The 25,905-nt window shown below is 47.1% G+C and overlaps 1 protein-coding gene across 1 annotated transcript in view; it reads right to left on the bottom strand.

Annotated features, from left to right (window-relative positions):
* Nucleotides 1–525: 525 nt before the first annotated feature.
* The window catches only part of LOC142294484 (serine protease ami-like), a 119,098-nt gene continuing 93,718 nt past the window's right edge, over nt 526–25,905 (bottom strand). Inside the window, exon 5 of the mRNA XM_075337880.1 lies at nt 526–1,063. Coding sequence (XP_075193995.1) covers nt 875–1,063 — 189 coding nt within the window. The 3' untranslated portion in view covers nt 526–874. The remainder of the gene's footprint in view (nt 1,064–25,905) is intronic.

Raw genomic sequence — 25,905 nt, 5'->3', positions numbered from 1 at the left:
CCTCAGGATTTGTGTATACCTGTTCTTGGCAACACCAAAGGGACAGGACCCATAACCAAGGAGGAGCGGGTACCATGCAGAAGGGCAGATTGCACGGCACCCTTGTGATGACCTGATAGGCCAGGGCACCACACATGTTTCTAAATACAGTGTCACTGATCTTGAGCATCATAAAATCAGAGTCATGTCTTTCTGACTGCAGCCTGCAAATGATTGGCTTTGTTTGGCTCTACACTGCACCTTATAAGTAGGAAGAACAAGAAATATCCATATTTGTAAAAATATTGTAAAGAGGATTTTTAAGATTGAAGAGTCACGTCATAAAACAAGTTTAGCCCCAAAGTCTCCAGCACCATATCCCTCCACAGGTTGTTTGTGGTATTACAGCTTAGCCCCATTCACTGAAAATAAGCAATGCAATACCACCAATTCAAGTTTTAAGTAGCTATTTTTTTAAAGAATGCAAATCATATTTTTAAACCCTCCCCAACACCTCTAGTGGCTTAATAAAATGACAACTAGAAGTTGTACAACACATATTTTAATGAGTAAAGATATAAGACAGACTGATTCCAGCCGAGTCATAACATACCAACTTAAACCTTTGTTGAGTGTGGGCACAGAACCAACAGTACTCTGAGCTCCTTCCATAAGGAAGAGGTTGACCATACATAACAATGAAATGCCGCAACCCTACACAATACCTCAACTACAGTGAAAAGTAAAGCAGTTCTATACACTTCTTGCACATTTAGCCAGTCGGCCGTGGTTATTGACAAATTTATTATCAGAATACACAAAGCAAAGTTTTATTTATTAACAGCTACTAATAATAAGAATATACTTTCTAAAAGAATCCATCATATCATGTTACTCAGACTTTTACAGTTGGAGTAGGTGTGGTTGGTTCGGTGAAATTACGCATGGTCTCTATAATCCAGTTCTTATAGGGTGCAACACGTGTGTACTTTCCTGGACGTTTCGAATTGCCACAGACGGGAAATCCAGAAGACACTATAGCTTCCACAATTCCATTACATATCAAAGGTCCACCGGAGTCACCCTAATGAGTAGAAATCATAATAAACATCATTATTTTAGATCCTAATTCTATTCAAACTCCTCCATACATTGCAGAACTACTATCTTTTTAATGCTTTAATGTAGATCAAATATATCTGGATTTTTGTCTCAGAAACAGATATATTCAATACCAGTGTTGCCTTGGAATTGTTTCTTTCCTTAGGTTAATTCCATCTGTACCTGCAATTTTTACCTGCAGATTTTCAAAGGTATATTCCCCCGTGGATACAGTATCAGGCAATCAGACAGGATTTTACAAATCTTTTCAACATGTTGCAGACTTTTTTTCAGTGTGAAAATTAATGTGTATTGTAAATTTCCAGACTTTTGACCATTTGGCTCCTTGTATAATATTAAACAGTATGCAATAATCTTCTAAACTATCTCAGGGGGCAGCTGCAGACACGCTGTATGTTTGGTATGGGCACAGGCGTCGGTACTTTAAAGAGAGTTTGTCAGTTGGTTTTGATGTCCTCATCCTTTACAGACAGCTCTGGCTTTACAGGATCCATAGGAGTGGGGAAGTTGTACTGAATTACTTAGCCACACCACGGGTGAATCAGGCACTTCATTAGCATATAGGAAAAAATAGATTTCTGACAAAAGTAGCAATAGATTTGGATACAAAAGGTAATAATTTTTAATAGTGTTACGTCCAATCCAAGATGCTGTGCAGTGTTTGAACAGTCATTTTGTGTTGACAGACCCTTTGAAAGGGTGAAACTAGGGGGCACAAGCCATGAGTACAGTCAGCAGAGGGGGTGCTATCACGCCATTTCTGCCATAAGGTGAAATTAGCATCTAGCCTCATTAGGTGGTCTTAGGTGACTCCCAGAGAGCCCTGGAAACTTTGGGATCAAGGTATTGTGCAACAGCATAATGAGGTCACGCGGCTGATGTCGTCCTGCACTGCAGAAGATTCAAAGGCAGCAGGAGAGTAAGTGCTCCAAGTTGCTGAAGAAGGAAGTTTATTTGGGTGTAAGTACTGTTAGGCGATTGCATGGGTAGGACTGTTTTGGGGAAAAAGTGTGAGGAGGGGCACATTGTAGAGACTGCGCAGTGTGGGGGGACAGTATGGTGGAAAGCAAAGAGAGGAGGCAGCGTGAGGGCACAGTATGTGGGGAAGTATGCCCAAAGGGAAAAAAGTGGAAAAGTCTGAGCATTAGGCACAGTATAGAGACTAGGAATTAAGTGGGAAAACACAGTGTGAAAGTACTGTGTAGAGGGGTCCAGTATGGAAAGTGGTAACATGAGGGAGACTCTGAAGATACAGACAGTGAGACTATTGTAGTTTATAAGGGAGGACTGTGTGGAAGTTATAGTTAATAAGGGTGGACAGTATGGCGATTATAGCTAATAAGGGCGGATAGTGCTGTGGTTATAACTAATAAGTGCAGAAAGTGTGGAGATTTTTGTTCATGAGGGCAGACATTGTGCTGATTATAGCTGTTAAGGGCCGACAGGCACTCACAGTTAGCGCTAATAAGGGAAGACAATGTGGTGGCTATAGCTCAGAAGGGGCAAAAAGTTTGTAATTATAGCTAAAAAAGGAAGAGAGTATGGCCATCGGTTAATAAGGGCAAACAGTGTGTCAATTATAGCTCAGAAGGCAGTACAGTGTTGCAGCTATACCTCAGATGGGTGGACAATGTAAAGATTATAGTCATATATGAAAGAAAGTGTGGTGGTTAGATCTAATAAGGATAGACAGTGTGGCAATTATAGTTAATAAGAATGACCGTATGGCAGTTGTAGTTCATAAGGGTGGACAGTGTGGACATTAGAGCTAATAACGGCGGACAAGAGGATGATTAAAGGTCATAAGGGTGGACAGTGGGGCAGCTATACCTCAGAAGGGCGGACAGTTTAAAGGATCTTTAAAAGGTATAAAGTTAAAGATGACACATTTCCTTTGTATTTTGTCCAAATGTGGGCCGGTTTGAAGTTTACAGGTGATTATATGCAAACGGTAATGAAATGTAATTATGTAAATTGGAATGCCTTTATATACCATTTACTGGCACATAGTATGAACACTGTTGGAAAAAGGTCAGCCTTTGACTGAAACGTCCTGTGGTATGGGCCATTAAAGAAGATTTTATTTGAAAGAAAGTGGAGTGCTGGTCTCTGATTTTTTGCATATATATATATATATATATATATATATACATATATATATATATATATACATATATATCTAATATATAAAGCTGAATGTGTGTGTGTATGTGTGTGTGTATGTCCGGGATTGGCATCTGCACCGTCGCAGCTACAGCCACAAAATTTTGCACACTCACACGTCTGGACCCCAAGAGCGTCATGGGCTATGTTTTGAGGGGAAATTTTAACCCCGCGCTTTACAGTTATTCGTCAAAAAACCTGCCTCCATTAAAGCGAATGGAGCTGGGAGCCACAGTGCAGCTAGAACTTCAGAAGAATGATCATCCACGCCCTTATATGGAATGTTGGCATGTCACAATGCAGCCAGGGAAAGAGACAGACACAGAGAGGGAAAGTGTCAGACACAGACAGGGTAAAGGCCCAGTCACACTAAACAACATCGCTAGCAATATCGCTGCTAACGAACAACTTTTGTGACGTAACAGCGATGTTGCTATTGATGTTGCTGTGTGTGACATCCACCAACAAACCGGCCCCTGCTGTGAGGTCGTTGGTTGTTGATGAATGTCCTGGGCCATTTTTTAGTTGTTGCTCTCCCGCTGTGAAGCACACATCGCTGTGTGTGACAGCGAGAGAGCAACAACTAAATGTGCAGTGAGCCGGCTTCTGCAGACTCTGGTAACCACAGTAAACATCAGGTAACCAAGAAGCCCTTACCTTGGTTACCCGATATTTACCTTCGTTACCAGCCTCCGCCGCTCTCACGCTGCCAGTGCCGGCTCCTGCTCTCTGCACATGTAGCTGCAGTACACATCGGGTAATTAACCCCATGTGTACTGTAGCTAGGAGAGCAGGGAGCCAGCGCTAAGCGGTGTGCGCTGGTAACCAAGGTAAATATCAGGTTGGTTACCCGATATTTACCTTAGTTACCAAGCGAAGCATCGCTTCCACGCGGCGCTGCTGGCTGGGGGCTGGTCACTGGTTGCTGGTGAGCTCACCAGCAACTCATGTAGCCACGCTCCAGCGATCCCTGCCAGGTCAGGTTGCTGGTGGGATCGCTGGAGCGTCGCAGTGTGACATCTCACCAGCAACCTCCTAGCAACTTACCAGCGATCACTATCAGGTTGGATCGTTGTTGGGATCGCTGGTAAGTTGTTTAGTGTGACTGGGCCTTAAGAAACAGACATAGACAGGGTAAGAGACAGACACAAAGAGACAGACACAGACAAAGAGACAGACTGACAGGGAAAGAGACAGACACAGACAAAGAGACAGAGACAGACACAGGGAAACAGACAGACAGGGAAAGAAAGGGAAAGAGACAGACAGGGTAAAAGACAGACAAAGACAGGTAAAGAGACAGACAAAGAGACAGGGAAAGAGAAAGAGGGAAAGAGACAGAGAAAGAGAGGGAAAGAGACAGACAGGGAAAGAGACAGACAGGGAAAGTGACAGAGATAGATAGACAGACAGGGAAAGAGATAGATAGACAGTCAGGGAAAGAGATTGAGACAGACGGAGAAAGAGACAGAGACAGTCAGAGACAGACAGGGAAACAGACAGACAGACAAAGAGATAGAGAGAGAGATATATACAGAGGGGGAGACAGACAGAGAATGGGAGAGAAACAGAGAGACAGTTACTATCCCGGGCGTTAATACATTCTATTTATACATTCTATCCCGGGAATGTTAATACATTCTATTTTGTTAACAACAGTTATTAACCCGGGCGAAGCCGGGTAGTACAGCTAGTATATATATATATATATATATATATATATATATATATATATATATATATATATATACAGTCATATGAAAAAATTTGGGCACTCCTATTAATGTTAACCTTTTTTCTTTATAACAATTTGGGTTTTTGCAACAGCTATTTCAGTTTCATATATCTAATAACTGATGGACTGAGTAATATTTCTGGATTTAAATGAGGTTTATTGTACTAACAGAAAATGTGCAATCCGCATTTGAACAAAATTTGACCGGTGCAAAAGTATGGGCACCCTTATCAATTTCTTGATTTGAACACTCCTAGCTACTTTTTACTGACTTACTAAAGTACTAAATTGGTTTTATAACCTCATTGAGCTTTGAACTTCATAGGCAGGTGTATCCAATCATGAGAAAAGGTATTTAAGGTGGCCAATTGCAAGTTGTTCTCCTATTTGAATCTCCTATGAAGAGTGGCATCATGGGCGCCTCAAAACAACTCTCAAATGATCTGAAAACAAAGATTATTCAACATAGTTGTTCAGGGGAAGGATACAAAAAATTGTTTCAGAGATTTAAACTGTCAGTTTCCACTGTGAGGAACATAGTAAGGAAATGGAAGAACACAGGTACAGTTCTTGTTAAGCCCAGAAGTGGCAGGCCAAGAAAAATATCAGAAAAACAGAGAAGAAGAATGGTGAGAACAGTCAAGGACAATCCACAGACCACCTCCAAAGACCTGCAGCATCATCTTGCTGCAGATGGTGTCATTGTGCATCGGTCAACAATACAGCGCACCTTGCACAAGGAGAAGCTGTATGGGAGAGTGAGGCGAAATAAGTCGTTTCTGCAAGCACGCCACAAACAGAGTCGCCTGAGGTATGCAAAAGCACATTTGGAGAAGCCAGTTACATTTTGGAAGAAGGTCCTGTGGACTGATGAAACAAAGATTGAGTTGTTTGGTCATACAAAAAGGCGTTATGCATGGAGGCAAAAAACACGGCATTCCAAGAAAAGCACTTGCTACCCACAGTAAAATTTCGTGGAGGTTCCATCATGCTTTGGGGCTGTGTGGCCAATGCCGGCACCGAGAATCTTGTTAAAGTTGAGGGTCGCATGGATTCAACTCAGTATCAGCAGATTCTTGACAATAATGTACAAGAATCAGTGACGAAGTTGAAGTTACGCAGGGGATGGATATTTCAGCAAGACAATGATCCAAAACACCACTCCAAATCTACTCAGGCATTCATGCATAGGAACAATTACAATGTTCTGGAATGGCCATACCAGTCCCCAGACTTGAATATCATTGAAAATCTGTGGGATGATTTGAAGCGTGCTGTCCATGCTCGGCAACCATCAATCTTAACTGAACTGGAATTGTTTTGTAAACAGAAATGGTCAAATTTACCTTCATCCAGGATCCAGGAACTCATTAAGCTACAGGAAGCGACTAGAGGCTGTGATTTTTGAAAAAGGAGGATCTACAAAATATTAATATCACTTTTATGTTGAGGTGCCCATACTTTTGCACCGGTCAAATTTAGTTTAAATGCGGATTGCACATTTTCTGTTAGTACAATAAATCTCATTTCAGTCCAGAAATATTACTCAGTCCATCAGTTATTAGATATATGAAACTGTAATAGCTGTTGCAATATATATATATTCACTGTACAGCCCAAACGTTTGGACACACCTTCTCATTCAGAGTTTTCTGTTTTTTCATGACTCTGAAAATTGTAGATTCATATTGAAGGCATCAAAACTATGAATTAGCACATGTGGAATGAATTACTTAACAAAAAAGTGTGAAACAACTGAAAATATGTCTTATATTCTAGGTTCTTCAAAGTAGCCACCTTTTGCTTTGTTTACTGCTTTGCACACTCTTGGCATTCTCTTGATGAGCTTCAAGAGGTAGTCAGCGGAAATGGTTTTCACTTCACAGGTGTGCCCTGTCAGGTTTAATAAGTGGGATTTCTTGCTTTATAAATGGGGTTGGGACCATCAGTTGTGTTGTGCAGAAGTCTGGTGGATACACAGCTGATAGTCCTACTGAATAGACTGTTAGAATTTGTATTATGGCAAGAAAAAAGCAGCTAAGTAAAGAGAAACGAGTGGCCACAGTCAGTCCGAAAAATTGGGAAAACTTTGAATGTGTCCCCAAGTGCAGTGGCAAAAAACAAACTCTACAAAGAACCGAATTGCCGCCCCCCTGAATATAGTGCCACCTGAGCAAACTGCTCAACTTGTCCAATGGACGGTGTGGCCCTGTTTCTCATTATTCATTTTTGTAGTCTGTATGCTAATTTCAATCAAGGAGGGGAGCAGCGACTGATGGGGAGAGCGGTGGCAGATGGAGGAAGCAGCGGCTGATGGAGGGCGGGAGGCAGATGGAGGGGGCAGTGGCTGATGGGGAGAGCAGTGGCAGATGGAGGGGGCAGTAGCTGATGGAGAGAGTGGTGGCAGATGGAGGGGGCAGCGGCTTATGGGGAGAGCGGTGGCAGATGGAGGGGGGTAGCGGCTGATGGAGGGGGGAGGCAGATGGAGAGGGCAGCAGCTGATGGGGAGATCGGTGGCAGATGGAGGGGGTAGCGACTGATGGAGGGGGGAGGAAGATGGAGGGGGCAGCAGCTGATGGGGAGAGCGGTGGCAGATGGAGGGGGTAGTGGCTGATGGGGAGAGCAGTGGCCGATGGAGGGGGCAGTGGCTGATGGAAAGAGTGGTGGCAGATGGAGGGGGCAGCGGCTGATGGGGAGAGCAGTGGCAGATGGAGGGGGCAGCGGCTGATGGGGAGAGCAGCGGCAGATGAAGGGGGCAGCGGCTGATGGAGGGGGGAGGCAGATGGAGAGAGGCAGCGGCTGATGGGGAGAGCAGTGGCAGATGGAGGGGGCAGCGGCTGATGGAGGGGGGGAGGCAGATGGAGGGGGCAGCGGCTGATGGGTGGAGAGCGGTGGCAGATGGAGGGGGCATCGGCTGATGGGGAGAGCGGTGGCAGATAGAGGGGGCAGCAGCTGATGGGGAGAGCAGCAGCAGATGAAGGGGGCAGCGGCTGATGGAGGGGGGGAAGCAGATGGAGGGGGCATCGGCTGATGGGGAGAGCGGTGGCAGATGGAGGGGGCAGCGGCTGATGGAGGGGGGAGGCACATGGAAGGGGCAGCGGCTAATGGGGAGAGCTGTGGCAGATGGAGGGGGCAGCGACTGATGGGGAGAGCAGCAGCAGATGGAGGGGGCAGCGGCTGATGGGGAGAGCAGCGGCAGATGGAGGGGGGACAGTACTGATGCGGCACTTGCATGAATTGCTCTCCTCAGCTTCCACAGACGCCGGTGTGAAGCTGAGGGGAGCGGTCACCGGCCCCAGATACACAGTGATTGGAGAGATCGGTCACAAGGCCGGTCTCTTCAATCAGAGCTGGGGGCGGGTGAAGCAGAGGTCACCCAGCTCCAGCTAATGATCAGTGCTATAGCTGGACTGATCATGGCTGGATTTCAATGTTTCAACCATTTTCAATGGCTAAAACATTACAGTGGCTGTGATTGGCTGAGCGACGTTCGTATGCCAATCACAGCCTCCGTAGGTCCGGGGAGGCACCACCCCTCCTGAGGTCAGGAAGCTCCAGTAGATTCTGTGCTTGTGCCTCCACTCCACACATGGCTAATTTGTATAGTTTACAAATTAGCCATGTGGACAAAGCTAGAGGTGCTGGCCCTCAGCGCTCTTCAGATTTTCCGGTACGCCGTAGCGGCACGTACCGCCGCAAAAAAAGCCCTGTATATATATAAATAAATATCCCTTCGCGAGCAGGGTTTATCCCCAGGGGTAAGTGAAGGGTTAACGTGGAGGTGCTCGGCAATGAAGCAGTCCAGGGTGGCGCATGAGTCCTGGAAACCCACCCGCCTGGCAGAGTTAACAGAGGGCTTGAAGTCCGTGTCTGTTCTGGGGATATGCACCCCTGCGTGCAAAGTACTGTGAGCTTTGGATGTCCACCCCACAGGGTCCCTCTGTCCTTGGGGCTTGCTCTCTCACTCCACAACTACTTTTCCTCCTCTGAGTGGCTGTTCTTACAACTCAGGTATTTGCAGTATCTTTGCTTCTTTCTATGTGTCTCAAGAGTCTCTGGTCTATCTTTACACCCTTCCTCTTTCAATTCCTACTACAGACTGCTCACTCCAACCTTCTACTTCCTCCTCCTAAACTCAACTCACTGTCTTACTGTCTACCCACACTCCCCAGGTCACTATCTCCTCGCCCAGGTCTGGTCTCTTCCTCCCAGTTGGCTGCCTGTAATCTAACAGTGCCCAGCCCTGTCATCTGACTAGGTGCGTTTCCCAGCCGGGTATAGTGAGTGTAAATGTCCTGGTGTGCTAGTGTGTGTGTAGTGGCTGGCACAGTTATGCTCGACTTGGGCTGTTACCTGACTTGTTACCTTATTTTTATGAAACCTGGTTACCGCAGGGGAATCACATTCCCCCTTGGTTAAATCCAGCACGTCCGCGGGCTGTAATTCAAACAGCTCATACTGCAGTTTTTACATGCAAACATTTTTCAAACATTTTCAAGCATTAAACTGGTTACACTCTCATCCCTTGTGGGAGGCACATTTTCTTGAACGTTTCAACCTGGTTTCACCTTCTTTACCACCCGCCACCCAGAGTTTCTGGCACCACTGCTTAGTGCTTTCCCACTCAAAGTCCCTGTCCTTTTGTTCATTGATGAGCAACAAGGTGATAAAGTCCTAGGATAGCATCACCGGTTCCTGTGGTGACGGCGTCCTAGCCTGCTCCGCCACGGACTCTTCCTGCACCTGCCCCTCTCCTGGGAGCAGTCCTGTACAGCAGGCTGCAGGTTTAACCAGGTTTAGCACACAATAGTGCAACTTTTTCCATTGAAAGTTAGCACCCGCCCCCGTCGTTTGTGCGTCACCGGCAATTCATTGCCCGTGTCGCACAAAGTCGTTAAACCCCTGTCACACGTACTTATCTCCCTCACGACGTCGCTGTGGGCGGCGAACATCCTCTTCGTGAAGGATATGACCGAGCTAGGAAACGCACAAGGGAATCTTTGTTGTATTCCAATCTTGTACAATCTAATAAACAGAAGCAAGACGCAGTTCGCCTTTTAACAACGTACAATAACCGCTGCCATGATATTGTGGAAATCTTCAAGAAACATTGGGATATTTTGAAAACAGATTCAACACTGAAGCCCAATATTCCACAATATCCACTTGTCATGGCACGGCGTGCCAGGAATATGAAGGATTACCTTGTGCGTAGCCATTATGGTACTATATCTAACCAACATAGGACAAGTGTGATGGGGTTCTACCCATGTGGATTATGCAAAGCTTGCAGGAATATGTGTAAGGCAAAAACCTTTCGGGGCGCTAAGGACAATAGGGAATATGAAATAAGAATGTTCCTGAATTGTTCCTCTAAAGCCGTAGTATATCAAGCCACCTGCCCATGTGGCCTATTTTATATAGGTATGACAACCCTGGAACTAAAAATCCATGTAGGGGAACAGGTCAGAGATATAAAAAACTCGAAAGAAACATCTAGTAATGAGAAACTCAAGACGATCCCCTGGCATTTTAAGGAGTTCCATAATTCGGATTCTCGACTATTGACCATAAAGGCCATCAATCAGATTAAAACTGATGTGCGTGGTGGGGACATTGGCAGAACCCTTGCGCGCTTGGAAAGTCGATGGATATATAGGCTGGGCACTGTGGCCCCTGAGGGCCTTAATGAAAGCTTCGGGTTTAACGCCTTCCTGTGAACTGATCTCCTGTATTGGTAGAGACGTCTTTTTAATTCTTATTTTTAACAAATTTTCTGTATCTGTTGCTTATGTGTTATATTGTTGGCATATATCTGATACAGGGGAAGATACACCCTGCCTGTTTGCTAATATATACCCTTATCTTTTATTGAGGTTGTCACTACCCAGTCCTATGGATCCTTTGCCTTTTGTAAAAAATACAAGACCGGAGAATTGCATTATGGTAAAATTGAATTACCCATTTCCATCGGGGCATCTATATATATATGTTGCCATCTACTATCAATAATCCAGCTGGAAGGATGTAATAACAGTAATGGAGTGGACTATATGGCCCTTGGAGGAAAGCGGAATATTCTTACAGCTGATGAAGGTAGAAAGTCGGAATGCGGAGGGTGGACCGGTTGCTGTGACCTATTATATAGAATTGGACTTTATCTCCACTTTGATCTCAGTTAGCTTACTTTCTGATTATGATGGATTTATATCCTGGATGAAGAATAATGTATTTGGATTTACCCTGGGTTAGGGTGGCTGACCTCTGTGGGCTGTGCGGTCCCTGTACCTTCCTCGAGCTAATAAATATATGTGGCGTAGAATAATATAATATATGCCCTCTAATACATTATTGAAACTGTAAGGGACATGTCAATGTGCAAGGCCCAAAATGAGGTGTGCAATAAGTGCCCCCAGATAATGATTGTTCGGGGGGAGTTGTGGGAGCGTGTAACCCACGGAGTCAGCCCTCGTCTGAGATGTAGGAATATAATTGTAGAGACTGTGTGATGTGTAATGCACTGTTGACTTTGTCCAGATTTGTGAAGTAATTTAAATAGATGTGACACAATTGTCTTATCAGTCGTTATTGCCCCTTCAATGTATGTAAAATTGCAATGGGTATATGGTGGGACTGGATGGTTTCGATCCCCGGGTAGTAACGTACATGGTGTGTGTATATGGGGTGGATTGTTACCGCTCAGCTATCCATGCTGTGCGCGGCTGGGACCATGCTGGAGGACTCCTTGCTGTGCAGTACGGCTGCTGGGTGGGGGCGGTGCACACGCCCGGCAGTGATGGCATCGCGTTGCCATGTCAGCCGGGCCGGCGCGCTTCCCTCCCCTGGCCGGAAACAGAGTGAGGTCATTTCCGGTTGATCCTCCGGCTGGAACTATGCTACGCCGATAAACGTGGAGGCAAATAGGTAATTAGGCAACACATGTACATAGCCCCCGAGGGGTATATAAAGGTTGGCAGCCACGCAGGGTGTACATCGGCCTCCTGATGAAGCCTTAGGCGGTGAAACGCGTTGAGGCATGGTGGGTGGGACCGCAATCTTTCCAACTCAGGTCTGTACATTAGTGTTTGGTTTTGGCACCACTAAATGATGTATTCACTACCCTGATATGTTTATTACTTCCCTGTGACACCTGTGTGCTCGGCCGGTGGACCACAGGTAATTCATACTGGGAGCTACACACATCTCTACCTAAGAACTTTTTGAGTGAGAGTGTGTTAATACCCCTAAGGGGAGTTGCCCATTTATGGAACTCCACGGGGATAATTATTACCTTTCAGCTCCCTACTGTGGCCCATAGGTGCGATAGCTATCTGATGCTAACCATACTAAAATGTATAAGTGTATGTATATTTGGCCCATAGGCACCTAGTTTGGCCCATCTGGCTGTGCGTGGTCAGGGATCTCTATAGTGAGCAGATAGAAACCTGTGTGCCATTTGGCATTTAGTGATTTTGATAAATACATTGTGAAGTCTTGTGGCTAACTCTGGTAATACAATTAAATTAGTATACTCATATGGATATACCCCCGACCATATTCGCATGGCCATTTGAGAGACTTGACGGTGATATAGCATACATGCATTCACTACAATTCTATACAGACAAGTGATCTCTTTTACTATGTATAGGAGTTGAAAATAATTACTCGTGTATCCCACCTACTCTCTCCCCCCAACTCGTGGGAGTCATAGTTGAAGTTCTCTCCACCCTGTTGTGCCTTTTTGTCTGTCTACATGTTTTATTTGTCTTTATATAAATAAAGTATCATTTTTATGAAAGCTGAGCATCATATATATTCATGGTATGGGGATATAAGTGGTATTATCGTCTGATAGGATGTAGTTCTTATTATATCAGTGCAATATGTGGAATATGTGGTTAGACGTCACACAGCGGCTGCCCAATAGAAGCAGAGGGGCGGAGATGAGCGGGACGTAACATCCCGCCCACCTCCTTCCTTCCTCATTTCCGGCGGGTCGCAGGTAAGTTGTTGTTCGTCGTTCCCGAGGTGTCACATGTAGCGATGTGTGCTACCACGGGAACGATGAACAACCGGCGTGCAGAAGGAGGAACGACATTATGAAAATGAACGAAGTGTCAACGAGCAACGATAAGGTGAGGATTTTTGCTCGTTAACAGTCGTTCGGAGGTGCCACACGGTACGATATCTCTAACGATGCCGGATGTGCGTCACAAATTCCGTGACCCTGACGACATATCGCACGATATATCGTACCGTGTAACGACGCCTTTAGGTCCATTTTACTGGTTAACTTTTTCAAAGCATTTCAAAATTCAATGCATTTGGAAATTTTTTAACTTATCAAGGCATTAAAACATTTAAGGCATCAAACATTTAACTCTTTCAACTGTGGTAACTGGAACAGGTTTGCAGTCTCTGTAGAACTGGGCACAGTTACCTTATTGTGGAGTTGCTGAAAGGTGTGCAGGGCCGGATTCTTCTTCAACGACCCAATCTGGTCGCGGCTCCACATCCAGAGCGTACCAGCCCTGCTCCTCATGGTGCCTGGTATAGGACACCACATTGCCCACTTTCAGGTCCCGTCCAGGCTGACCCCTGGGAAGGTGGGCTCTCACATCTCGGCGAGACACGAACACGCACACACTGAGGCCCAGTTCAGAGATGAACCCCCAACCTTTCTTCTGGTTGAACTTGTCCGCTACTCCCAGGTAGCGGGTCCCACGTGCTTCCCATGTGGCTAGCCAGAGGGTCTGCTTTGCTTGCAGGTCACGAGCCTCCATTTGGGCCCTCCAGGTCTCCCTTTCCTCCTGCTCCTGTGACAATTTTAAGGCCATGGCCTGACACACCTCCTCGGCTTCCAGTGACGGGGCAGCACCCAAGCCAGCTGCCTGGACAATCTGAGGCAAGGAACGGGTCGGGATCCCGGGCAGGGCAGGTTGGCTCACCTCTGGTAGTTTCTCTGCCAGGGCCCTGGTGACGGCAGCTGGTTGAGCCTCCAAGGCGGGATCAACGACATCCTTCTCCTCCATGATGGCAGGCAAGGTCGTCGCACGCGGGGTATCAGGTGTCGCTGCTGTGTCCTCTGCTGATGATGACAGCGGTGTGGCCTGCTCTGGTCTGGCCGCTGGAGCTGGGGTTGCAGCCTGGTCCGTGGCTGGGGCAGGCAGCAGGTCATTGCTGGTGGTCGGCTCTAGCTGGTGCTCTCCAGTGGTGCGGCACTCTCGCTCCACCACCACCCCAAGCGGCATCAGCAAAGGTTCTGGGTGGCCACCTCCCGGACTGGCACTGGTCGCGCGGCCCGGCTTTCATGGGCCTGCACCGCCACAGCTAAGTTCCGCAGCTCCGCACGCCACTCCATCATTTGCTGTGACTGCACCGGCGTCCGGACGCAGAACTGGGTTAGTTCCCAGTCCAGCCAGGTGGCAGTGCCTGGCTCCAGGTCGCCAGACTCTTGCTCTCCTGGGGAAGACATCCCTCCCCTCCGGCATCCAGAAACTTCTTTTTTGCAGAGGTCAAGAGTCTCTGCCTTGCGCCATCCACTTACATCCTGGACACTCCCAAGGGGCGGGGAGTTCAGGTTTCACGCCCTTTTACTGATGGTGCAGCATTTTTACAGTCCAGAAAATGGTGGCAAGTTCAAATTTGGGCAGTAAAGTCCAAAAAGGCGTGCTGTCACACGTTTTGGCGGGTCTAGTCTGAATCCTGCCAGCTACGCCAGTTTTTAAAAGCTGTCGCGCCCCGGGGCAGCCGAGCTGCTCGGATCCGGGCGATCCATGGCACAAAGGGTCCCGTACCCGGGGGCACCGTCGAATAGTTTTAAATGAAAAATAAAAATAAAATAAAATTCCAACTACGCCATTCGCGGTTTGTGGCCAGGGATGATAGGGCCGTCGCTGCAGGTTCCCACTGGGGATGATGGATGGGGGCAGCGGGGATGGTGGAGCCCTCAACGAGCAGGGCTTTTCCCCAGGTAGAGCAAGGGTTAACGTGGAGGCACGCGACAATGAAGCAGTCCAGACAGGGAGAGCAATTTGATGGTGTTTACTCACTGGTTCGATGACCTGAGACGTACTGGATTCCAGGTGCGCCCTTGTCCTGATGGCTGTGCCTGCCAAACTGGTGCCACTCTCCACCTGTGCACTCCTGTGTATGTGGGTCCTCCATAGCGTGGAGCACTTGGAGGTCCTCTTGGCATCTGGGGCCTGCCGCAAGCAGCTTGGACTATTTAAGGGAATATGTCCCGGTCCCCACTTTGCTGCTGATGCCTCAGACATTAAAGGGTGGCAGATGAGTCCTGGAAACCCACCCGCCTGGCAAAGTTAACAGAGGGTTTGAAGTCCGTGTCTGTTCTGGGGATCTGCAGCCCTGCGTGCAAAGTACTGTGAGCTTTGGATGTCCACCCCACAGGGTCCCTCTGTCCTTGGGGCTTGCTCTCTCACTCCACAGCTACTTTTCCTCCTCTGAGTGGCTGTTCTTACAACTCAGGTATTTGCAGTGTCTTATCCTTCTTTCTATGTGTCTGAAGAGTCTCTGGTCTATCTTGACACCCTTCCTCTTTCCCTTCCTACTGCAGACTGCTCACTCCAACCTTCTACTTCCTCCTCCTAAACTCAACTCATTGTCTTACTGTCTACCCACACTCCCCAGGTCACTATCTCCTCGCCCAGGTCTGGTCTCTTCCTCCCAGTTGGCTGCCTGTTATCTAACAGTGCCCAGCCCTGTCATCTGGCTAGGTGAGGCTCCCAGCTGGGTACAGCGAGTGTAAATGTTCTGGTGTGCTAGTAGTGGCTGGCACAGTTATGTTGGACTTAGGCTGTTACCTTACTTGTTACCTTATTTTTCGTGACACCTGGTTACCGCAGGGGCATCACATATATAAATATATTCAATGTTAGTGTGTGTATCAATTTTTCTGATATAGGGTCCCTATCAGTATGTGTGTGGAATCATATTAGTGAATCAATATTTTTTTTGCTGATCCACAGATCCAGAGCTGCCTTTATTTACTGCTCTATTCTTTGCAGACAGACTGCAGCATTAATGTCATGAATAAAGCTCATATGACTGATGCAGCCAGTCACTAAGCTCAACAGTAATTAGCTCAAAGAGACTAGTGATTGGGTGCAGAGTAGAGATGAGCGAACCGGTCGTGGTTCGGTTCGAGTTTGGTTCGTCAAACGGAGGTCTCGTTCGAGTTCAGTTTATCGAACGTTCGACGAACCGAACTCGAACCGCATAGGAAAAAATGGCAGGCAATCACAAACACATAAAAACACCTAGAAAACACCCTCAAAGGTGTCCAAAAGGTGACAAACAACTCACAACACAACACAAACACATGGGAAAGTGACAAGGACATATACTCATGCGAAAACAAAAGAGCTGGACAAGGAAAAAGAGGAGGAGACACAGATATAGGCATGGCACGCCCTTCTAAAATCATGTAAAACACCGCAAGGTGACTCCAAGTGGAGTCTCCCTTTTTTCCAAAAATTGGGCCACACACACACCCACCCCTTCAGTGGCAGTACTTGTGCCCCAGTTGTACACTTCACAGCTAGATTTGCATCAAGCACATTCAAAAATACGCCATACTTAATCGTTCCCAGGATGACACCGGGGTATGTAGCAAAGTCTTTGCTGAACCATGACTTGTTCATCTTGGCTCCTTTTAAAAAACACAGCAAGCAAGGGTTACTCCAAGCGGAGTCTCCCTTTTTTCCAAACATTGGGCCCCACACACACCCACCCCTTCAGTGGCAGCACTTGTGCCACAGTTGTACACTTCACAGCTAGAGTTGCATCAAGCACATTCAAAAATACGCCATTCTTAACCGTCCCCAGGATGACACCGGGGTAGGTAGCAAAGTCTTATCTGATCCCAGCTCTGTTCATCTTGGCTCCTTTTTAAAAACAATATAAGCAAGGGTTACTCCAAGCGGAGTGTCCCTTTTTTCCAAAAATTGGGCCCCACAGACACCCCATCAGTGGCAGCATTTGTGCCCTAGTTGCAAACAGGATGTTTTGATTTGCATCAAGCACATTCAAAAATACGCCATCCTTAACCGTCCCCAGGATGACACCGGGGTAGGTAGCTAAGTCTTTCCTGATCCCAGCTCTGTTCATCTTGGCTCCTTTTTAAAAACACTGTAAGCAAGGGTTACTCCAAGTGGAGTCTCCCTTTTTCCCAAAAATTGGGCCCCACACACACCCACCCCTTCAGTGGCAGCAGATGTGCCCCAGTTGTACACTTCACAGCTAGATATGCATCAAGCACATTCAAAAATACACCATACTTAACCGTTCCCAGGATGACCCCGGGGTAGGTAGCAAAGTCTTTGCTGAACCATGACTTGTTCATCTTGGCTCCTTTTAAAAAACACAGCAAGCAAGGGTTACTCCAAGCGGAGTCTCCCTTTTTTCCAAAAATTGGGCCCCACACACACCCACCCCTTCAGTGGCAGCACTTGTGCCCCAGTTGTACACTTCACAGCTAGATTTGCATCAAGCACATTCAAAAATACGCCATTCTTAACCGTCCCCAGGATGACACCGGGGTAGGTAGCAAAGTCTTTCCTGATCCCAGCTCTGTTCATCTTGGCTCCTTTTTAAAAACACTGTAAGCAAGGGTTAATCCAAGCGGAGTCTCCCTTTTTTCCAAAAATTGGGCCCCACAGACACCCCATCAGTGGCAGCACTTGTGCCCTAGTTGCAAACAGGATGTTTTGATTTGCATCAAGCACATTCAAAAATACGCCATCCTTAACCGTCCCCAGGATGACACCGGGGTAGGTAGCTAAGTCTTTCCTGATCCCAGCTCTGTTCATCTTGGCTCCTTTTTAAAAACACTGTAAGCAAGGGTTACTCCAAGCGGAGTCTCCCTTTTTTCCAAAAATTGGGCCCCACACACAACCACCCCTTCAGTGGCAGCAGTTGTGCCCCAGTTGTACACTTCACAGCTAGATTTGCATCAAGCACATTCAAAAATACGCCATTCTTAACCGTCCCCAGAATGACACCGGGGTAGGTAGCAAAGTCTTTGCTGAACCATGACTTGTTCATCTTGGCTACTTTTAAAAAACACAGCAAGCAAGGGTTACTCCAAGCGGAGTCTCCCTTTTTTCCAAAAATTGGGCCCCACACACACCCACCCCTTCGGTGGCAGCAGTTGTGCCCCAGTTGTACACTTCACAGTTAGATTTGCATCAAGCACATTCAAAAATACGCCATTCTTAACCGTCCCCAGGATGACACCGGGGAATGTAGCAAAGTCTTTGCTGAACCATGACTTGTTCATCTTGGCTCCTTTTTAAAAACACTGTAAGCAAGGGTTACTCCAAGCGGAGTCTCCCTTTTTTCCAAAAATTGGGCCCCACAGACACCCCATCAGTGGCAGCACTTGTGCCCTAGTTGCAAACAGGATGTTTTGATTTGCATCAAGCACATTCAAAAATACGCCATCCTTAACCGTCCCCAAAATGACACCGGGGTAGGTAGCTAAGTCTTTCCTGATCCCAGCTCTGTTCATCTTGGCTCCTTTTTAAAAACACTGTAAGCAAGGGTTACTCCAAGTGGAGTCTCCCTTTTTCCAAATATTGGGCCCCACAGACACCCTCCCCATCAGTGGCAGCAGATGTGCCCCAGTTGTACACTTCACAGCTAGATTTGCATCAAGCACATTCAAAAATACGCCATTCTTAACCGTCCCCAGGATGACACCGGAGTAGGTAGCAAAGTCTTTGCTGAACCATGACTTGTTCATCTTGGCTCCTTTTTAAAAACACGGCAAGCAAGGGTTACTCCAAGCGGAGTCTCCCTTTTTTCCAAAAATTGGGCCCCACACACACCCACCCCTTCAGTGGCAGCAGTTGTGCCCCAGTTGTACACTTCACAGCTAGATTTGCATCAAGCACATTCAAAAATACGCCATTCTTAACCGTCCCCAGGATGACACCAGGGTAGGTAGCAAAGTCTTTGCTGAACCATGACTTGTTCATCTTGGCTCCTATTTAAAAAAATGGCAAGCAAGGGTTACTCCAAGCGGAGTCTCCCTTTTTTCCAAAAATTGGGCCCCACACACACCCACGCCTTCAGTGGCACCGGTTGTGCCCCAGTTGTACACTTCACAGCTAGATTTGCATCAAGCACATTCAAAAATACGCCATTCTTAACCGTCCCCAGGATGACACCGGAGTAGGTAGCAAAGTCTTTGCTGAACCATGACTTGTTCATCTTGGCTCCTTTTTAAAAACACGGCAAGCAAGGGCTACTTCAAGTGGAGTCTCCCTTTTTTCCAAAAATTGTGCCCCACACACACCCACCCCTTCAGTGGCAGCAGTTGTGCCCCAGTTGTACACTTCACAGCTAGATTTGCATCAAGCACATTCAAAAATACGCCATTCTTAACCGTCCCCAGGATGACACCAGGGTAGGTAGCAAAGTCTTTGCTGAACCATGACTTGTTCATCTTGGCTCCTTTTTAAAAACACGGCAAGCAAGGGTTACTCCAAGCGGAGTCTCCCTTTTTTCCAAAAATTGGGCCCCACACACACCCACCCCTTCAGTGGCAGCAGTTGTGCCCCAGTTGTACACTTCACAGCTAGATTTGCATCAAGCACATTAAAAAATACGCCATTCTTAACCGTCCCCAGGATGACACCGAGGTAGGTAGCAAAGTCTTTGCTGAACCATGACTTGTTCATCTTGGCTCCTTTTTAAAAACACGGCAAGCAAGGGTTACTCCAAGCGGAGTCTCCCTTTTTTCCAAAAATTGGGCCACACAGACACTAACCCCTTCAGTGGCAGCAGTTGTGCCCCAGTTGTACACTTCACAGCTAGATTTGCATCAAGCACATTCAAAAATACGCCAACCTTAACCGTCCCCAGGATGACACCGGGGAAGGTAGCTAAGTCTTTCCTGATCCCAGCTCTGTTCATCTTGGCTCCTTTTTAAAAACACTGTAAGCAAGGGTTACTCCAAGCGGAGTCTCCCTTTTTTCCAAAAATTGGGCCCCACACACACCCACCCCTTCAGTAGCAGCAGTTGTGCCCCAGTTGTACACTTCACAGCTAGATTTGCATAAAGCACATTCAAAAATACACCATTCTTAACCGTCCCCAGGATGACACCGGCGTAGGTAGCAAAGTCTTTGCTGAACCATGACTTGTTCATCTTGGCTCCTTTTTAAAAACACGGCAAGCAAGGGTTACTCCAAGCGGAGTCTCCCTTTTTTCCAAAAATTGGGCCCCACACACACCCACCCCTTCAGTGGCAGCAGTTGTGCCCCAGTTGTACATTTCACAGCTAAATTTGCATCAAGCACATTCCAAAATACGCCATTCTTAACCGTCCCCAGGATGACACCGGGGTAGGTAGCAAAGTCTTTGCTGAACCATGACTTGTTCATCTTGGCTCCTTTTAAAAAACACAGCAAGCAAGGGTTACTCCAAGCGGAGTCTCCAATTTTTCCAAAAATTGGGCCACACAGACACTAACCCCTTCAGTGGCAGCACTTGTGCCCCAGTTGTACACTTCACAGCTAGATTTGCATCAAGCACATTCAAAAATACGCCATCCTTAACCGTTCCCAGGATGACACCGGGGTAGGTAGCAAAGTCTTTGCTGAACCATGACTTGTTCATCTTGGCTCCTTTTAAAAAACACAGCAAGCAAGGGTTACTCCAAGCGGAGTCTCCCTTTCTTCCAAAAATTGGGCCACACAGACACCCCATCAGTGGCAGCACTTGTGCCCTAGTTGCAAACAGGATGTTTTGATTTGCATCAAGCACATTCCAAATCCACAAGCATTTACTCTCCCCAGGATGACACAGGGGTAGTAAATTCCTTGTGGATCCATGACTTGTTCATTTTGATGAACGTTAGTCTGTCCACATTGTCACTGGACAGACGCGTGCGCTTATCTGTCAGCACACACCCAGCAGCACTGAAGACACATTCAGAGACAACGCTGGCCGCGGGACACGACAAAATCTCCAAGGCGTAACTGGAGAGCTCTGGCCATTTTTCAAGATTTGAAGCCCAAAATGAGCAAGGCTCCATTTGCAAAGTCATGGCATCAATGTTCATTTGGAGATACTCCTGTATCATCCTCTCCAGCCGTTGACTATGTGTCAGACTTGTTGTCTCTGGTGGCTTTGCAAAGGACGGTCTAAAAAAATTATGAAAAGATTCCATAAAATTGCTGTTACCAGCACTAGATACGGTGCTACTGGTATGGGTAGACTGTTAAAGATGACGAGACCGTCCCATGTTTGTCAAGTTACAACTGGGAGATTCATTCCCTGCACCTGCATGGTTGTTTATTGGAAAAGCCGAGCTAAGATCGAGTAACAGCCTCTGCTGATACTCCTGCATACGTGCGTCCCTTTCTATGGCTGGAATTATGTCACAAAATTTGGACTTGTACCGGGGATCTAGTAGTGTGGCAAGCCAGTAGTCATCATCACTTCTAATTTTGACAATACGAGGGTCATGTTGGAGGCAGTGTAGCAAGAAGGTGCTCATGTGTCTTGCGCAGCCATGCGGACCAAGTCCACGCTGTGTTTGTGGCATAGAGGTGCTAACCGTTCTTTCTTCCTCTGACATCTCCCCCCAACCTCTTTCAACAGAAATTTGACCAAGGTCTCCCTCATCCGCTGAGTCTTCCATGTCCATGGACAGTTCGTCCTCCATTTCTTCATGTTCTCTTGCACCTTCCTCAACATTTCGCCTGCTACCATGCGCCCTTGTTGATCCCTGTCCCCCATGGTCCCATGCCTGCCGCGTTGGTGATGATGAACGTCTGGACCTTGGTGATGTTGTTGTGTCTTGCGCATATGAATCCTCCTGTAGTTCCTCCCCTTCCTGTTGTCTCACCCCCTGACTCCGAATAGTGTTTAGCGTGTGCTCCAGCATGTAATTGACTGGAATTGTCATGCTGATAATGGCATTGTCAGCGCTAAACATATTCGTCGCCATGTCGAAACTATGCAGAAGGGTGCATAGGTCCTTGATCTGAGACCACTCTATCAGGGTGATCTGCCCCACCTCTGCATCTCGATGGCCCAGGCTATACGTCATGACGTATTGCACCAGGGCTCGGCGGTGCTGCCACAGTTGCTGTAACATGTGGAGAGTCGAATTCCAGCGTGTCGGCACATTGCATTTCAGGTGATGAACCGGCAGGCCGAAAGACTTCTGGAGCGATGCAAGTCGCTCAGCTGCGGCGGTTGAACGGCGGAAGTGAGCAGACAGTTTTCATGCCCTGGTCATAAGGCCATCTAGGCCGGGATAGTGTGTTAAAAATTGCTGGACAACAAGGTTCAACACGTGAGCCATACAAGGCACGTGTGTCACCTTGCCCAGGCGAAGGGCCGCACCCAAGTTTGCAGCATTGTCGCACACGGCCTTACCAGGCTGCAGGTTGAGTGGAGACAACCATTTATTAAACTCAGTCTCCAGAGCTGCCCACAACTCAGCCGCTGTGTGACTCCTATTTCAAAGACATGTCAAGCTAAAGACCGCCTGATGCCGTTGCGCTCTGCTGCCAGCATAGTAATGAGGGGTGCGTGATTCCTTCTGCGCAGTGCGAACGCTGGTGGCCTGACCAGGCAGGCTGGGGGCGGAGGTGGAGAACCCAGATGAGGTGGAGGAGGCAGAAGCAGTGGCGGAACTTGGACAGACAGAGGATTGACACACAAGTCGTGTGGACGGCAAGACTTGTGCAGCAGACCCTTCACCATCTATCACCATAGTTACCCAGTGCCCATTCAGCGACATGTAACGTCCCTGTCCATGCTTACTGGTCCAAGTATCGGTGGTGAAATGCACCCGTTGACACACAGAGTTTCTCAAGGAAGCGGTGATGTTGTGTGCGACATGCTGGTGTAGCGCCGGCACACCTTTCTTAGAGAAGTAGTGGCGACTGGGCATCTGGTACTGGGGCACAGCGACAGACATAAGGTCTCTAAAATCCTGTGTGTCCACCAGGCGGAAAGGCAGCATTTCGGTAGCCAAGAGCTTACAGAGGGATAAAGTCAACCTCTTAGCTTTGTCATGGGTCGCAGGAAATGGCCTTTTATTTGTCCACATCTGAGGGACAGAGATCTGGCTGCTGTGTGTAGACGGTGTTGAGTAGGGTGTCCCTGGAAAAATGCAGCTTTGTGAGGAAAGTGCAGGCGTAGACATGATGTCGCCTTCATCCAACGTTGGTGCTATCGATGTCTGAGAGAGCTGTACACACGTGCTTGTTTCCCCTTCCAAACCAACTGACGACCTACCAAGCAAACTGCCTGTTGCGGTTACAGTGGTGGAAGTTGTGCGTGGAAAACCAGGTGTGACAGCTGTCCCCACAGTCCTAGAAGATGAAGAGCGCGCGGATGCACTAGAAGGGGCAGGCGGTGGATGGTTCGCTCCGCTAGGCCGCATTGCAGCACGGTGAGCTTCCCACCAGGACATATGATATTTATTCATGTGACGATTCATGGAAGAAGTTGTCAAACTGCTGAGGTTTTGCCCTCTACTAACAGAATCATGACAAATTTTACAGATCACATAATTTGGGCGATCTTTGGCTATGTCAAAAAAGGACCAGGCTAGGCAAGGCTTAGAGGGCATGCAACCTGCTGATCCACCCCGACTAGTGCTCAGAGGCACAGTGGTGGCTGAGGATGCAGTTGTAGACGTGCTACCAGTACTCCTACTCTGTCCAGGAAGGCGCAAGGTAACTTCGTCGTCAGTTGCATCCTCCTCCACCGTCTCTGTTGACCTCCTCGAGGGCCTGACTGTGGGTTGACAGTAGGTGGGATCTAGAACTTCCTCATCAATTGTTGTGCACTCCCCTCACCCTAAGACCGAGCCTCTTCTTGCCCTGACCGAATATTTAAGTTGTCATCCCAATCTGGTATCTGTGTCTCATCGTCATCAGTATGTTCCTCATTGTCTATAACAACAGGTGTTACAGTTTGTGAAAAAGGGTCAACATTATGCTCAGAAACTTGGTCCTCACGGCCTGAATCAGAGTCACAAAGGTTCTGGGCATCACTGCAGACCATTTCCTGGCCTGTACTCACTGTACCTTGGGAGCAGACCTCTGATTCCCAGGCTATAGTGTGACTGAACAGCTCTGCAGACTCAGCCATCTCAGTTCCACCTTACTGTGCAGGGCGGATGGAGACTTCAGAGATGGGAGAAAGCAAGTGTGATTGGGATGACAACTCAGAGGACTGGTGTTTTTTGGATGCGGTAGTTGAGGTGGCGGAGAGGGCACTTGTTGGACCACTTGAGATCCATTCAAGCATTTTCCTTTTTTGGCCATCATCTACCTTTGTTCCAGTTGTTCGTGTCCGTAAGAAAGGGAGCACATCGGATTGTCCACGGTAAGTAGTAGACATCTTACTTTTGCTGGAAGATGGTCTATCTTCAGCAGATGTTAATGGAGCTTTGCCACCTTCCCCACCGACAAACCCTTTTTTTCCTTTTCCAACACGCCTCTTCCCCTTTCCACCAGCATCTGTCATTTTGCCACTCATTTTGATTGCGACAGGATTGTGCACTTAAAATGTGGTAGTAAAAATTAAGAGGTGGTGTAGATTTCAGCGGTGGTCTAGCTTTATTAACAGCAGAATAAACAACAATAATTATCCCTGACAATGCAACTACGGCCCTTAAACTGGCAGCAGTGTGCAATGCAGGTAGACGTGCTGCAAATATCTTTGCACTAGTGGGACAATACAGAAGTCCAACAGCCACTTTTATGATGCCACTAAGTTCACTCAGTGTTTGCTAGTATAATGGCTTAGTAACAATGAGTTTGAGTGTGCAATGCAGGCAGACGTGCTGCAAATATCTTTGCACTAGTGGGACAATACAGAAGTCCAACAGCCACTTTTATGATGCCACTAAGTTCACTCAGTGTTTGCTAGTATAATGGCTTAGTAACAATGAGTTTGAGTGTGCAATGCAGGCAGACGTGCTGCAAATATCTTTGCACTAGTGGGACAATACAGAAGTCCAACAGCCACTTTTATGATGCCACTAAGTTCACTCAGTGTTTGCTAGTATAATGGCTTAGTAACAATGAGTTTGAGTGTGCAATGCAGGCAGACGTGCTGCAAATATCTTTGCACTAGTGGGACAATACAGAAGTCCAACAGCCACTTTTATGATGCCATTAAGTTCACTCAGTGTTTGCTAGTATAATGGCTTAGTAACAATGAGTTTGAGTGTGCAATGCAGGCAGACGTGCTGCAAATATCTTTGCACTAGTGGGATAATACAGAAGTCCAACAGCCACTTTTATGATGCCACTAAGTTTACTCAGTGTTTGCTAGTATAATAGCTTAGTAACAATGAGTTTGAGTGTGCAATGCAGGCAGACGTGCTGCAAATATCTTTGCACTAGTGGGACAATACAGAAGTCCAACAGCCACTTTTATGATGCCACTAAGTTCACTCAGTGTTTGCTAGTATAATGGCTTAGTAACAATGAGTTTGAGTGTGCAATGCAGGCAGACGTGCTGCAAATATCTTTGCACTAGTGGGACAATACAGAAGTCCAACAGCCACTTTTATGATGCCACTAAGTTCACTCAGTGTTTGCTAGTATAATGGCTTAGTAACAATGAGTTTGAGTGTGCAATGCAGGCAGACGTGCTGCAAATATCTTTGCACTAGTGGGACAATACAGAAGTCCAACAGCCACTTTTATGATGCCACTAAGTTCACTCAGTGTTTGCTAGTATAATGGCTTAGTAACAATGAGTTTGAGTGTGCAATGCAGGTAGACGTGCTGCAAATATCTTTTCACTAGTGGGACAATACAGAAGTCCAACAGCCACTTTTATGATGCCACTAAGTTCACTCAGTGTTTGCTAGTATAATGGCTTAGTAACAATGAGTT

The sequence above is a fragment of the Anomaloglossus baeobatrachus genome, chromosome 1, assembly GCF_048569485.1.
Source record: "Anomaloglossus baeobatrachus isolate aAnoBae1 chromosome 1, aAnoBae1.hap1, whole genome shotgun sequence".
Taxonomy (NCBI): Eukaryota; Metazoa; Chordata; class Amphibia; order Anura; family Aromobatidae; genus Anomaloglossus; species Anomaloglossus baeobatrachus.
The sequence above is the reverse complement of the archived record's forward strand: the minus strand, read 5'-3'. Positions and strand labels throughout refer to the sequence as shown.